Source organism: Diaporthe citri, assembly GCF_014595645.1.
Source record: "Diaporthe citri strain NFHF-8-4 chromosome Unknown scaffold_2, whole genome shotgun sequence".
Taxonomy (NCBI): domain Eukaryota; kingdom Fungi; phylum Ascomycota; class Sordariomycetes; order Diaporthales; family Diaporthaceae; genus Diaporthe; species Diaporthe citri.
In genome coordinates this window covers 159,800-177,327 of record NW_025064847.1, presented here as the reverse complement: position 1 = coordinate 177,327, position 17,528 = coordinate 159,800, and the positions used below count along the sequence as shown (strand labels likewise).

Genomic DNA, 17,528 nt, shown 5'->3' with positions numbered 1-17,528 from the left:
AAATATATATAATGTTTTTAAGTTAAAGTTATTATTATATTTTAAAAAGTTCTTTTATATAAACTTAACGCTTAATAAATAAATAAGCAGCTTATAATAATAAGATTTTTTATATATTTAAATATAGCTAAAAGATATTAAAATAATCTTAAAGTGCTTATTTAATTTAAAATAATAACATTATTTTATATAGCAATAATGGTTTTATAAAAGATTTTAAGATAGCTATTAATAAGTAAAAATTATTAATATATAATATAATAATGATTTATAAGTATAAAAGCTATTTTAATTACTTATTGCTTTAATTATAAAGCCTATTTCTTAATTATAAGAAGTATTCTTTAATTATAAAAAGAATTTTTTATTAAAAGTTATTTATATAAAGTATAAATAAGTTATAGCTATTAATTATTAATACTTACTATAAGTTAAAAGTAAAAATTAATCCTTTTTTAAAAAGGTATTAAAGAAAGTATTACTATAATATAATAATTTATACTACTAAAGTATAATAAGGAAATCTCCATGCTTTCTCCAAACCAGCTATCCACCATGCTATAGTAAACCACTATACTATGGTGGTGTGCTATAGGTTTAAAAATAATTATTATTAAATATATTAATATAAATAATTTATAAATTTTATTATTTATAATTATTTAAAATATTTATTATTTTATTAATTAAATAATAAAATTAATTTAAAATAAATTTAATATTTTAATAAATATATTAAATTAAAAAAAGATATTAATTATTAAATATTAATTATAAATATTTATAAAAGTTATATATTAATTAAATTTAATTAATATTATAAAAGTAATAAAATTATTATTATTAATATATTATTATATTTATTTTTAAAATATATATATATTAATTAAATTAATTTCTTTATTTAAGCTTTTATTAATTATATTATTAAATTTAAGTTTTTTTTTATATTTAACATAGCTTATAATAAAACTTTTATAAAAAAAATATTAAGTTTATATTTAAAAAAGTTAAAATCTTTTCTTAAAATTTTAATTTTATAATTTTTAAGCTTAATATTTATTTATAAACTTTTATATAATTTTTTCTTATTTTTTTTTTAAAAATAAAACTTTTAAATATTATTAAATACTTAATAAATTATTAAATAATTAAATTTTATTAAAAATAAAAGTTTTATTTATTAAAAAAGCTTTTTTATATTAATTATAAAGGCTATTAATTAAATAATAAAAAGTATATAAATAATAATATATAAACTTATTATTTTAAAAAATTAAATTTATATTTTTAAAAAAGTTAATATAATTTTTATTAAATATTAAAAGATTAAAAGAATTTAAATATAACTTAAAGAAATACTTATAATTAAGAAATTTTAAGCTTTTATTTAAAAAGAATAAAAAGAAAAGTAATTAATTAATAAAATAAATAATAATATTAAGAAATTAATCTATAATAAATTAATTATAAAATAATATAATAATTATAATAAAATTAAGTATAATATAAGAATTTATAAAAAAGATAAAAAAGGGTTTATTTAATTAAATTTTAATTATATTATAATAAATTTAGCTTAATTAATATTAATTAATATAAATATATATATATTTATAATTTATAATAAATTATTTTTTAAAACATATAATTAATATTAAATAATATTAAATATATATTTTTTATTAAAAGTTAATTAATTTAAATTAATATTATAACTATATTAATATTTTTAAATTAATAAAATTAATTATAAATAAAGATTTAAATATAGTTAATATTAATTAATGTTAAATTTAATTAAATTATTTATATTAAATAAGTATTAAGGCTTATTAAAGTTAATTAAAGTTAAGAAAATGCATTACTTCTTAATATTTATTACTTCTTAATAAACTATATTATATTAAGTATAATAAATTAAAATAATAATATTTATTTTAAAACTTATAAGGTATAATTTAATATATATTAAATATATTAAAGTACTTTCTTTATAATATTTAAATAATAAATTATAAGCTTTATATTAAATATTAATAATATTATATATAAAAATATAAGATTAAGTTTTATTTTAATAATAAGAAAATTAAAAAGTTTAATAAATAATTAATATATTATTATATTTATTATAATATTATTAAGTTTTTTTTATTATAAAAATAAATTTAAATTTATAAAAGTTTATTTTTAATTATAATTAAATATATTAAAGCATTTTAAAATTTATTAAGTATATTTCTTTTAAAAAATATAAATTTTATTATTAATTTATATAATTTTTAATTTAAGTAAGTATTTATAAAAATTAAGATCTTTATACTTAAAATATTATATAAGCTTAATATAAAATTTATTAACTTAAAAAGGACTTTTAATAATAAGAATATTATTAATATAAATAATAATAATAATTTAATTTTTAATAAAAATATAAAAATTAAATATTATCTTTATTAAATATTTAATTAATTCCTCTTTAAAAATACTAAATTATTTATAGCTTAATTATTTAAGTTTATATAAAGCGTTAAAAAGTTTTAAAATAATTTATTAATTATTAAATAATATTTAATACTTTTATAATAATTATATATAAATATTATATTTTAAATAGCTATATAAATATATTATTTTAATATTAAATTATTAAAGGTATTAGCTTATTATAATAATAATAATAATAATTAATTTTAAATTATTATAATGCATTATAAAGCTATAAATATTATTATAATTTATATTATAAATTTATATATATTTATAAAGTAATAAGTTAAGCTTTATAATAAATAAGCTTATTAAAAGCATTAAACTTCTTTATATATATTTAATAAGGATTAATAATATATTAATTTATAATAATAAGTATTTTAACTTATATATTTATATTTAAAAGTAATTTAAATTTTTTTAATAATATATTATTAAGCATTTCTTTTATTATTTTTAATAGCTTATATATATATTTTAAGAATATTATTAATATTTATAATATTAATAAATAATGCTTAAATAAAGATTTAATTAAAGTAATTAGCATTAATTAATATTAATTAAGTAAAATTTAATATAAAGTTTATATTAATTAATATTAAGTTATTAAAAATTTTAAAATATTTTATAATAATATTTATATTTTCTTTTACTTTTTATAAAGGCTAAATTAATAATCCTTAAAAATTATATGATTATATAAGTTTTATAAATTTAAGTAATTTATTAATAGGTTTTATAAGTTTAAGGAATTTATTTATGGGTTTATTTATAAGTCTTGCATTATTAGTAAGTTTTATTAATTAAAATATTAATAATACCTTTATTTTAAGTAATATATCTTTATTTAATTACTTAATTATATATATAATCTTTATTATTAAATTAAACTAAGTAATATAACTTAATATTATAATTATAATAACTTTTTAAAGCGGTATAAATAAATAAATAAAAAATTTATTTTTAATCTTAAATTTTATAAAATATGCTTTTTTAACTTTATTTAATAATTTTATTCTTAATTTATAAGCCTTAATAAAAATATAAAGATATATAAGGTAAAAATATAATTAAAAATATTTAATATTAAGCTTTTATTTATAAAGCGCCTTAAATAACGTTATTTAATATAATAAGATTAAGTATAATTTTTAATTTTATAAATATATTATATAAGAAATTATTTTAAATTATAAAAATAAGCAATCTTTATTATAAATTATTATATAAGCATTAATAATAATAATATATATAAACTTTTTAAATATATTATTTAATTTATAATAATAAAAAAGTAATTTCTTATAAATAATTTTATATCTTTAAAATATTATAATAATTATCTTATTTATATATTTACTTTTATTATTTAAATTAAATATTTTAACTTTTATATTAAATCAAGTTTTAATTATATTTAAAAATCCCTTAATAATATTTAAAATATTATTTTTTTAAGTAATAAAGTAAATTTAATAAAATTAAATATAATTATTAATAAATAAAATAAAGTATTAAAAACCTTTTAATAACCTTATTAAGGATTTACTTAATAAATTAAATTAAATATATTTAAATAATTATATAAATTATTATTTTAATAATAAATATAAGCATTTCTTAATAAATTTTATAAATTAATATAATTTATAATAAAAATTGATTAATTTATTTAATATAATATTTTTATCTTTATATAAGTATTAAATAATTAATTTTAATATATTATTATAATTAAAAGCTTTATAAAATTTATTATATATTATAAATATTATAAAATTATTTTTTATTATTTAAATTTTAAAATTTTTATATTAAAACTTAGCTTATAATATCTTATAAAATTTATTATTTTTTAATAATAAAAAGATATTATTTCTTTATATATTTAATTAAAACCTTTTTTAAATTATAATTTAGCTAAATAAATAAATATTTTTTAATGCATAATTATATAAAATATTAATAAAGATATTCTTAATAATTAATTTATTTAATAATTATAAAAGATTTTTATAAAGCTAATGCTTTTTATAATAAGTTAATTATTACTTATAATAATAATTATATTTAAATATAATTATAAAAACTTAAAGTCTTTTATATATTTTATTATATGCTTTAAAGTATTAAAATTAAGAATTTATAATATTAAAATATTTATAATTATTAATAACTTTATTATATATATTAAAATATTAATATATAATACTATTATACTTTCCTTATTATTATTAAAGATTTTAATAATTTCATTATTTATAGCTTAATTTATAATAATAGCTTATTTTTTATTCTTTTTTTATTCTTAATTAACCTTATATTTAATAAGCTTTATATAATTAATATATAAATAGCTAATAAATATAAAATTTTATATATAATATTAAATATATTTTTTATTATTTAATATAAAGTTAATACTTATTAATGCAAACTTTATAGCCTTTTTTATACCCTTTAATATTAACTTTTTTTAAATAAAAATAAAATAAGCTTTAAATTATTTAATCTTATATATAAAAAATAATATTTATTATTTTAAATTTAATTTTAAAAAATATTATAAGGTTTTAATTATTTAAGTTATTAATAATATTATTTATAATATTTAATAATATTATTAAAAAAAAGAAATCTTTAACTTTATTACTTTTAAAAAGTAACTTTATTAACCTTTTAATTAATTATTTCAATATTAAGATTTTAATATAAAGTTTTATTTAAAAGTTTTAAAAGGTATTTAAATAGCTTTATAAGTTAAAGCTATCCTTATATTATAAGTTTATTAATTAATAAAAAGATAAATAATTAAATTATTAATATTATAATTAAATTAATTAGCTAATATTTTTTAAATATTAAAAGGCTTTTTATATAATATAATAAATATTATAAGGCTTAAATATATTAAGCTTAAAAATATAATAAAAACTTAATTATTAAGCTTTTTTTATTTTATAAGGGTTATATCCTTATTTAATTATTTTTTAAGGCTTATAATATATTTATTAAGGTTAATAAATTAAAAATTATAATTCCATACCGCCCTTTAATTTAAAAAGTTTTCCTTTTTTAAATTTAACTTTAAGAGAAATAATAAGTTAAGCTTAAAGTTAAGTATATTTAATATTTTTTAAATAATATTTATATATCTTTAAGTATATTTTAAATAATATTTATATATTTATTTATTTATAATAATTAGCATTAATTAGTATAAATAAATAAATAAAAAGAAATAAATAGTTAAACTATTAAATAAGATAAGTAATATAGTATGCCCTTAAAGCCTAGCGTGGTAGGCTTATTATATCCCTAATAAGCCTGTAAAAAAGCCCCTTAGGCAACCAATAAGTTCCTTTTCCTTTTAACGCAGCGGAAGATTTCGTAACTATATTAAATAATAGCTATAACTATTTATTTATATTAAATAAGTGTGACCGCGCTTAGGAAGCTTTTGCATAAAGGAAAGCGCTATGCATTAATAATATAAAGGCTATGGGTTTAATTCCCATGCATTTTAAGCTTAATTTAATATAAAAAAGACTTGGCCATAAAGAGGCTTATAATAAGATATAAGCTATAAGGGCAACCCCTTAAAAGGCGCGCTATATAACTTAGCTATAAATAGCTTTTTAGTTGCTTTATAAAGGGCATTTAATGCAATATGCCCTTAAAGCTTAGCGTAGTAGGCTTATTATGCCCTTAATAAGCCTATAAAAGAGCCCCCTAAGCAACCAGTAGGTCCCTCTCCCTTTTAACACAGCGGAAGATTTCGCAACTGCATTAATAAGAGTGTTAAATTATTATAAGTTATTATTAATTATAATAACTATTATAAGGTATAATAATAATATATAAGCAAAAGCTAATAATATTAAAATCTTAATAATTTAAGTATAAAAATAATTATAAAAATAAGGGTATTAATATTTCTTAATATTTTAAAATATCTTAAGCAATACTAAGCTTATAACTTAATAAAGTAATAAAGTAAATAATAATTAATTATTATGTATTAAGGAGAGAAATCTCCCCGCTATTAAACACTTAGAAGGAGCCTATTTATAGGCTAGCGCTAGCGTATAGGCATACGACCCTCGCACCTTCCAACAGGTATTCTGATAGCTGGGATTGCTCCGAACTTCTTCGGTTGCTACAATTCCCATTCTAGTGCATTCAGTCTGATTTTCGACACGAGCACAGCAGGAGTGACTGCCAAGGGTGTTAATTGCAGAACGTTGACACTGAGGCAGCAGCGTCACTTCCTTCCGTGGCTCCTTCCTTTGCTGCCGCTCAGCACACGCTTGCCATGGCTTCCACAGTCCCTCAGCACTGGCCTCTGAGACCTGCAACTTGACGGCCACAGGAACACCGAAAGCACACCAGAACCGCATCTACGCCAAGATCGAGTTATCGTTCTCGCCGTCCCAGACTCCAAAACCTTCGATTCATCAATCACCTCACCATGGGTCGCTGGGGAATGTGTAAGCATTTTCCGCTGGTCAAACACTCCTTCCTAATGACGTATCGACAGCTTGAGGTATCCCAGGCTGTGTGGTGGCGCCGAAACGAAGCTGACCATTCCATCACAGGCCTTTTCCAAGGCGACCAGGACCTCGACATCCGTGGCGAAACCGAATGCGCCATGGGCCTCACCAGCGATGGTGATGTCGAGTACGACGCTGACGAGGAGCTGCAATCCACAGAATTCCGCGACAAGCTGAACGCTGGCCTCTGTGACAAGCTCTTCAAGGACTTCCGCAGCAAGGAGAACACTGTCTGGTTGTAAGCACGAGTCTTCTCCTGTTCATGATCACCGTCCGTTGCATTTTGTAATGTTCCGGAATGTGTCACTTTCTTAGCAGGTGATTGACACAGAGCAGCCCAGATCGCAAGATGTACACCGTCATCCTCGCCGCCATGGTCATGCAGAGCGGAGCCAAGATCAGCGACGACAACATGCAGCACCTGCGCGAGATCGTTCCACAGATCCATTCCAGCCCAGGCTATGCCTGGCCCCTCAACGACGAGGGTTTCCGCGACCCTGGAAGAGCCCAGTTCCTCGCTTCGCTGGAGCACTACACGCCAGGAACTCCGCGCACCTTTTGCGAGTTGAGGTCAGTACCCGGCAGTCCTGTTTGCATGTTTGCGAAGATGGGCCAAACGCACGGTATGCTGACAGCGGGTTACCAGCTGCTACCACTGTGGCAAGATCGAGGCCGACCTGGGCAAGAACCTCTCTCGGTGCGCGAGATGCAAGTTCGCTTCTTACTGCGGCCAGGTAAGCGGTCTCAAGCTGCACCCAAACCCGCCCAGAAGAAGAATGAATCTAATGTAAGGCACACAGGACTGTCAGAAGGCTCATTGGAAGGCTCACAAGCCTTCCTATTTCGACCACAAGAACCCTCCCATGATGCTCAACGTCTAGACAGGCGGGACCACTGTGCAACAGGGAGAGCCATGGGTCGGAACACGACCATTGCGAAGAAATGTGTGAGGGGTGGAATCATTCACATGATATCATTGCTGTCAAAAGGAAGAGAAACATGGGCGGCTGGCTTCTGTATTGACAAAACTAGGTCGAGACCAAAGGGAACGTGGATTTGCTACTGAATGGACATGTCGCGTGTCGTATGAGAAAGCTATATTTTTGGTCTCTAGTCGTCAAATGAGTCCGGAGAACGTCTCCGTTCAGGTCGTCAGTTTCCTCCGTCGTGCCGCTTTCTGAGTGCTGGGTCGCTGATGGGACCGGGAACAAGTTCACTGGGTTTTTATGACGGAGCATGCTATGGGAGGGACTCATAACCCTCTCTAGCAGCCCGCTTCTCGTCACCTGAGATGTCAACACACTCCAGAAAGCATTCACTTTGAAATCTCGGCCACAAAAGGAACCTCTGCCATCACGGCTCTAGGCGGTGAGGTCTGGGGCCTTCAAGCGACTCTGTCCATCGGTATCGCTCTCGTGACAAAAGGATAATCAGGAAGTCCAGAGAGATTTGAACGACGTCTTTGCAGTTAAATCACATGATGGCGTACACATAGCGCGGCGGGGGAGTAGGCGCGAGACGCCGGAGCTTGGAAGGAAGAGGGTATTGGACCAGATTGAGAAGGACTCGGCGCCTGTTCTGCTCCTGCAAGTATTGCATCCCGAGAGGTCACCGTGATATGCAAAGCAAAATGATGTCCTGTACGCAAGTGGTTCTGGTTGTAGCCATTCGCCTCCGCAAAGGCTTCCAAGGTTGCTCGGGAAGAGAGCAGTCCTGCCTACAGACGGAACGTGGTCTGAAGTTTCAAATAATGGTAATGGTCTGCTGAACGACCTGCCCCCTTTGCAACATCCCTTCAATCTCGCCGTTCATGACTCCGTGGACGAACGCCTCGCCCAACAACCTGTATCCCGACGAATCTGCGCTCGGGCGTAGTACGAATGAGACATCAGCCCCGAAAATTACACAACAAACATCTCCCGGCCGTGTGATGAGTGGGCCTATTGCAAACCCTCCTTTGGCTGTTGCCAAAAGGCACCGGTTGATTCCGACGTCTTTCACCACGTGCTCAAACCTTTGTTTAGCCTCTGGAAGACGCAGCCTGCTTGTGTCAAGGTCGTCCCGGGCGCACAGCGTCTTCAAAATTGCACTCGATGCATCGGGTCTATGAGGGAACTCGCCCAGGATATTTGACCAGCTCAGGTTTCGCGAGACGTCGGAAAAGTCAATGAACCGCAGAGAGACGTCGGGGGTTGATCTCACGTCGATGCAGTAAGCCTTGGAAACTCTGTCCAGTATGACCCCAGGAAGCTCAAGCTTCTTCCCACTGATCGCCTTCGCAAGATCAGGCGCCCAGTGCGGAGGCGTGGCTCGGTATAACAGTGGGTAGCGGGCGATATCGTTCATCACAACCGAAACGTTCCAACGTACGACCCATGAGGGAAATTCATCCTTTATCGTCGACTCTCGATGCTCGACTGACGAAAGTAAGCGCAGCCCAAATCGCCGCAATAGAATGCGAGAGACGTCCAGGTAGAGCTGCTCCACCGACTTGACGTAATCAGGGAAGATCAAGGGGCTTCCATCTTCGTTTCTCGCCAGAGGGTGGCCGAGGAACGCATAGACGTGGTCTCTGGGATCGCTGCAGTCCAGCAAGGCGCCGTGGTTCAAGAGGTCAATAAAGCTGAGCGGGTGGTTTGGCTGTGTCCAGTCGTGCCACTCTCTGTGGACCAATAGCGAAGGGATCGCAAATTGAAGAATCCATGTCTGGCAGCCTGCCCATTTCATGACCCGAAGCATGTCTCTGTAGCCGAACTCGCAGCGGCCGTAGAGGACGCGCGGGTCGCGAGCGAGGCCAACCTCTTGAATGACCCAAGCTCGGCGAAACCACGGTAGTTGCATAAATTTCGCCACGCTTCGCCAACGTGCATCAGTCCGCAGAGGGTCGTGTTGCCTCAAGGCTGGGATATCGGGATGTCTGCCCCATAGGAATGTGAAGCCATTCATGAGCGATGAGACGTCTTCGTCCCCGCGGTTATCCGGCGGTTCACCCATGCAGACAAGGACTCGGCTTGCGTTGCTGAATATAGATCCCATAATGGCGACTTGCTGACTTCGCTCCTGAAGATCGAGCTGGTTGATGCATATCGCGTCGGCCCAGACCAGTCGAGCCTCATGCGGATTTCGCGTCCTCCGCAACGCCCAAGCCAGGTTGGTGGTGACGTCGAACGGCTTCCCATCCAACGATATCGTGGTTCTCCTACTCTGGTCGCCCCAGACATAGGACAAAGCGTCATAAGTAGGTGCAAATTGCGGCCGGCATTGAACAAGACGGACTGAGATGTTTGGATCCTTGTGAGGGCCTGGCTCCAAGACCAGGAGGCGAAAGTCCCCTTCTATGAGAGGTGTGTAGATGAGTTTCTCGGTCATGACCTTAATTTGGTCCCTGTCATAAATCGAGAGGCTTCCGAACTCGCTCTTAGGTCTTGCCTGCGGGCTTGAAGGCAAGGCTCGATTACGCATTTGACGCCGAGACCTGGTTTTCAGCTGAATCCTTGTCTCTCGCTTCCGGCGTAAGCACTAGACTACGTAGATACAGTAGGCATCGACACAGGGATAGTCTGCTTACTTAAGCTAACATGGACCACCCCTCATCCTCGCTCGTACACCTTTTAGAAACAAACTCTCTTACTAAGAGCAGGTATATACACTCAATTAGCAGTAATAAAATTAAAGGGAGATATTTCCTATATATAAGTTTGCATTTGCGTCTTAGATATAATTATTACCTAAATTCTAGAGGAATGGCTGAAGCGGCCACTTTTCCGCCGTTGCAACAACTGGCTCTCAGAACATACCTACCAGGGGGAGGGGGTTTCTGACTGGGTCACGCAATACAATCATGTTTTAACATTCAATCAGAATTTTGTAATTATAGTGAGATGCTAATAAAAGCCTATTGAAATGCTATTAAAAATAAATCATATCAAGGCTTTAAATCATATTAAGGTTAATTAAATGTCGGGGGTTAACTTAATATTAAGGATTAACTTAATATTATTATAATTTTATATTAAAAGCTTTAGTTTAAACCTTATTAACTTTAACTATAGGAATAATGGGTGTCGTTTATATAGAGGACTATTTAAAACTAGGCAGCTTTAACCCGTTAAAATGCTTAGCAAGCAGCAACCTTAGCGCTGCATATAAAATAGCTAATATAATTAAGCCTTTTACCTTCCTTTCTTTTATAATTAATAATAATTAATTATTATATTATTTAAATATTATATTATAATATATAACTTAATTAATATTAATTAATAATTATAAGGATAATTATAAATTAATAAAGCTTAAAGAAATAATCTTTTAATTATATTAATTAATATTATTAATATTATAAATTTATATAATATAATTTATAATAATAATAATACTTAATATATAAAGAAGTAATTATTATAATTTTTTTATATATAAACTTCCTTATTTTTAATATATATATATTTATTATACCTTAAATAATATTAATAATAACTTTTAAATTTAATAGCTATAATTAAAAAAACTAAATTAATATTTATTTTTATTAATAATATATTTATTTATATTTTATTATATAAATAAATATAAAGAAAGAAATTAATTTACTTTTTAATAGCTAAATTATAAAAATAATCCTTAACTTCTTTATTTTTCCTTAATATTACTTATTTCCCCTTTTTATTATTTTCTTTCTTAAATTAAATATATCCTTATTATTACTTTATTAAAATAATAAAAAATAATAATAATATAATAAATATAATAAGTAATATTATTAATTAAAATAATTTATTAATATTAATTATAATAAATTATACTTTTATATTTAAAAACATTATTAAAATATTTAATCCCTTAATATAAATAAATTCCTTAAAATCCCTTAATAATAAATAATACTTAAATACTTATATTTAAAATTAAATTTAAGCTATAATATATATATTAAATAATAAGATATATAAAGTATTTATTAAAAACTTTTATAATTAAATTAAGTTAATATTTAAATAAATTAATAACAACTTATTATATATTATTAAGAAAACTCTTTAAGTTAAAAGTATTTATATTTAAAAAGTAAATACTTTAAAAAAACTTATATATATTCTTAAAATATTGAATTATTTTAAATAATTAATAAATTAAAAATAAAAATATTGCATTATATTTAAAATTAATTAAATTTAAAACTATAATTTAAGTATTTATATTATTCATAACTTTAATTATATCTTAATAAAAAATAAGGAATTATTTAATAATAATAATTCTTTTAATTTTAAATTACTTAAATTACTTAGCTTATTTAATAATAATAATAAAAATAATAATAACCTTTTAAGATTCTTTAATTTATTAAAAAAAGGTAATAATTTTACTTTAATTAATAAATTTTATATAATATATAATTATTATATCCTTTTACTTTTAATAAAAATAAAAAACTTTTTACTTAACTTAAATATAATAGCTAATTTAAATAAATATTTATTAAAAAATTATATAATATTTTTAATAATAAAATCCTTTTTTTTATAAGGCTTATAATAATTTATAAATATAGCCTTAATAATTTAAGGTAGCTCTTTTATATATACTTAAAAAATTAATAAAGATATATTATATTTAAGTTATTAATTATAAAAACTTATTTATTTAAGCACATAAGAAACTTAAGAATTATTTTAATATAAATAATAATTATTATAATTATTTTATAAATTAAAATACTTTAACTTTCTTTACTTTTTAATAAAGAAATTTAAATAAAAGTTATATAAATATTCTTTGAATACTTATTAATAAAATATAACTTTATTATAAAGCATTTAAGTATATTACTTATAAGGATAGCCTTTTATAAAATATAATTTTATAAGTAATATTATTGGCTGGGTTACGTATTGCAATATAACGTTTAGTTAGTATAATGGTTAATTATTATTAATTATAAAAGAAAGAAAGGTAAAAAGCTTAACTATGCTAGCTATTTTATATATAACGTTAAAGCTATTACTTATTAAATATTTTAATAAGCTAAAGCTACTTAATCTTAAATAATTTTTTATATAAATAATATTTATTATTCTTATATTAATAATCTTTATTTTATAAATATATATTACTTTTAAAAAGTATAAAAAAAAGAAAGATATTAAGTTAAATTAAACTTAAGATTAAAAGGTAATTAATTAATTATATATATAAGTTAAATTATAAATATATTATTATTTTATTATATTATATTATTATTAAAGATAAGTATATAAAAAGGCTTAAGTTATTATTAAGGGGTTAAAGATTAATTAATTTATTAAAGTATATAATTAATAAATAAAAGTTAATTAAATATATATATATATTAAAATATTATAATTATATAAAGTTAAAAAGCTTAAAAAATTATAATTATTATATAAATATTTTATTTATAATATATTTTATAAACTTATATTTTTATTATTTATAATACTTAAGTTAAATAAAAATTAAATTAAATTCTTAAATTATTAATATAATTATTTAATCTTTAAATAATTAAAATTTCTTAATTTAACTTAGCCTTAACTTTATTATGCTTAATATTATATATTAAATAAAGAAATTAAAAAGTATAATTAAAAAATAAATTATTAAAATAAAGATTAAGTAAATAAAGTTAATAAATTATAAAATTTAATAAATAAAGTATTTAAATAAAGGAAAAGTAAGGTATAAAATAAAGATTATTAATTAAATTAATAAATAATAATATTCTTAATTTTAATATATAATATATAAATTATAAAATTTAATTAAAAATGCTTATTAAATATAAGTTAATAACTTAAATACTTATAAAATAATAATAATTCTTATTACTTAAACCTTTAATATATAAATATTATTATAAAAATCTTAAATATAAAATTTACTCTTAAAAAAAATATAATTTAAAGTTAATTAATTATATTATATTATAAGGTAATTTATAAATAATTAATAAATATAAATTAAACTTTTATACTTTTATTATATATTACTTTTAATTAAAAAAGTTATTTTATTATTCTTTATTAAAAAACTTTAATAATTTTTATCTTTATAATTATATAATATATATACTTAAATTAATTATATTAATATTAATATAATAACTTCATAATATATAATATAATAATAATATTTAAGATTATATTAATATAATTTATTAATAAGTTATTAAATTATACTTTAATAATTTAAATTTAAGTCTTAATATATTATAATTTTCTTAACTTTTTACTATATTTAAATAATTACTTTATCTTTTTAATTATAATTTATATAACTTTATACTTTAATTATAATATTATTTATATTTATAAAGCATTAAAAAGTATTATAAAAAATATTTTTTATAAAGGCATTAATTAAGTTATAATTTTTAATAATTTAATAAATTTTAAAAATTTTATGCTTTTTATATAATTATTAAAAAACTATAATATTAATTATAAAGCGCTTTTTTTATTATATTAAACTTAATTAAATACTTATATAAAAAGTATAAGTTAATATATATTATAAAAAGAATTATTATAATATTTAAATATATAATAATTTAATATAAAGTAATTATTAATATTATAATTATATTAAAGCTATTAATTATATTATAAATTTTTAAAGCTAAAAGGTTTTAAATTATTTTTTAATACTTTATTAAAAATTAATAAATAATATTATTTTTAATATTTTATTTAAAAGCTTATTAAATTTATATTTTATTTATAAATATAATAATAAAGCTAATTTATAAGCTAAAATCCTTATTATTAATAAATAAGCTATTAATAAAAATTATTAATTTAGCTTAAAATAAATTTAAAAATATATATTAAAGTTTATATTTTAAGTTATTAACTTATTATTATAATTAATAATTTAATTTATTATAATCTTTATAAAAAAGCTTTTAAATTTAAGTTATTATTAATAAATTAAATATTACTTTAAATTAATAAATAAAAGTAAAATATACTTTTTATATATATTGCTTTATATATTATTAAATATAATTATTAACCTTATTATTAATAAATATAATCTTTTTATTTTAACTTTTTTAATAAAAATATAAAGTATCTTTATTAAAAATGCTTATTATTATATTATTAAAAATAAGTAACTTATTTATAATAAGTATATTTTTTAGCTTATATTAAATATTTACTTTATTAATCTTTTACTTTTTTAATTTTAAAAATATTAAAGTATTAAGAAATAATATATTATTAATTTATATAGCAATAATAATAAATATATTTTTTTCTTAATTTATAATTAAAAAATATAAATTATATATTAAAATAATTATATTTAAATTATTATAATAAAATTTATAATAAATTACTTATTAATATATATTAAATTATATAATATTATATAGTAATTTAATAATTTATATAGTAATTTTAGCAAGGTATTTATTTTAAATCTTAAGAAATAAGTAATATAAAATAAATTACTTAAGCTTAAACTTTAATTAAAAATATATTTAAATAATATTTTAAAGTTTTAATTAAAAGCCTTTTATAAAAAGAAATAAAATTAAAGTAATTAAAAGCCTTTAATTAATTCTTTAAATAATTAAAGATTATATAAAATATTATACTTATTCTTATTATTATATTTAATAATAATAAATTATAATTCTTTATATAGCTTTTTAATTTTACTTTTAATTTTATAAATAATATATAATTTAAAAAGTAAAATATCTTTATATATTTTAAGATTAAAATATTTAAAATAAAAGATATTATTATTAATTAACTTTATAATTTCTTTATAATTAAACTTTTTAAATAAATTACTTAAGATATTAATTATATTATTATATTAAAGCTTTAAAAAAAGATTATAATTCTTAACTTTTTATTAAATAAAATATATTTTTTTTTTTTATTTTTTAATTTCTTAAGCTATTTATATTATTAAGATTATAATAATTTTAATATTATTAAAATTAAATTTATTTTAAATTAAATAAGCTTATTAAAAGCATTATTTAAGTTAAAAATTAGCTAAATATTATCTTTATTATTTTTATTTTAATAATATAATTAAATTAATATTAATTAAAAAATTATTAAGGTATTTAAAAAGTTTAATATAAAATTATATTTATTAATACTAAGTAATTTATATAATCCTTATTAATTATACTTTTTTTATTATATTTATATATTATTTTATAATAAAAGATTTAATATTTTTATAATATTTAAGTTATTATAAATATTTAAAGTTATATTAATTTATTATTTAATATAAACTTTATATAACTTTTTTATAAGTTTTTAAATAATTATTACTTTTTTAAGAATTAAAGAAATTAATATAAAGCTTTTTATAAGTTTTAAATATATATTAAAAATAAAAAATATTAAAATAATATTATTAAAATTAATTATATTATTTATTATTTTAATAATTATTTATAAAATAACTTTTTTAATATAAGTTTTTAAGAATTTAATATAAAAAATATTAAAAGCTTATTAAAATAAAGTATAATATTTTTTAATTTTATTAATAAATTAATATACTTTTATTAATACTTATTTATAAATAATGCTTATAATTTATATAATGCTTTAAAACTTTATTAAAATAAAATTAATTTTAATATTATAAATAATATAATTTAAAAATTTTAAATATATATTTATTTAATATTATTAAATAGCTTTTTATATATTTTTTATAAAAAAAACATTAAAAAATATTTAACTTAAAAAAGATTATTAAATTAATAACTTATAAAATAAATAAAAAATAAATAAATATATAATATTTATAATAATTTTATAATTAAAATTAATATTACTTTAAAAGTTAAACTTAAAATATTATAATATTATAAAATAAAGTTAATAATAATAATAAAATTTAAAAATTACTTTTAAAATAAAAAGATTAATATTATTATAATTAATATTAATAAAAAAGTATAAAAAATAATTAATTAAAAGGTATTTAAACTTATAATAAAGTTATTAAAGCTTTATTTTTATTAAAAATATTATTAATATATTATTATTTTTTATATTAAAGAAAATTTATAAATATTTTTATTTTTAAGTAATTAAAAAGATTTTTTTTAAGTATTTATTTTTTAATTAAATTACTTTATTAATAATATTTTAAAAAAAAAAGAATTTTTATTTATATTTTAAATATAAAGAAAAAAAGAAATAAATTTATTTATAATATAAAATATTAATAACCTTATTAAAATATTAATTTATATTATATTAAATAACTTAATAAATAAGCTTAAATTAAATTATATTTATACTTTATTAATTTATATAATATTTAAATATATAAAGAATATTTAATATTATAAAGCTTAAAATTATTTATATTTAATTATTAAAAATATTATTATATTTATATTTAATATAATATTTTAATATTATTAATAAAAATATTAATTTTAAATAATAAATATTT

General features: G+C 20.5%; 2 protein-coding genes across 2 annotated transcripts; one reads left to right on the top strand and one right to left on the bottom strand.

Moving 5' to 3' along the window:
* Positions 1–6,973: 6,973 nt before the first annotated feature.
* INS49_005727 (uncharacterized protein) lies at positions 6,974–7,936 on the top strand (the record flags this gene model as incomplete). The annotated part of the gene is made up of 5 exons (XM_043166505.1): positions 6,974–6,992; positions 7,101–7,293; positions 7,392–7,625; positions 7,702–7,789; positions 7,856–7,936. The coding sequence occupies 5 exons, from the start codon at positions 6,974–6,976 to the stop codon at positions 7,934–7,936; spliced, it is 615 nt and encodes a 204-aa protein (XP_043027649.1).
* A 1,139-nt stretch (positions 7,937–9,075) lies between these two features.
* Positions 9,076–10,517, bottom strand: INS49_005726 (uncharacterized protein; the record flags this gene model as incomplete). The annotated part of the gene is made up of 2 exons (XM_043166504.1): positions 9,076–9,082; positions 9,172–10,517. 2 exons carry the CDS (start codon positions 10,515–10,517, stop codon positions 9,076–9,078), a joined length of 1,353 nt encoding a protein of 450 aa, XP_043027648.1.
* Positions 10,518–17,528: the final 7,011 nt, after the last annotated feature.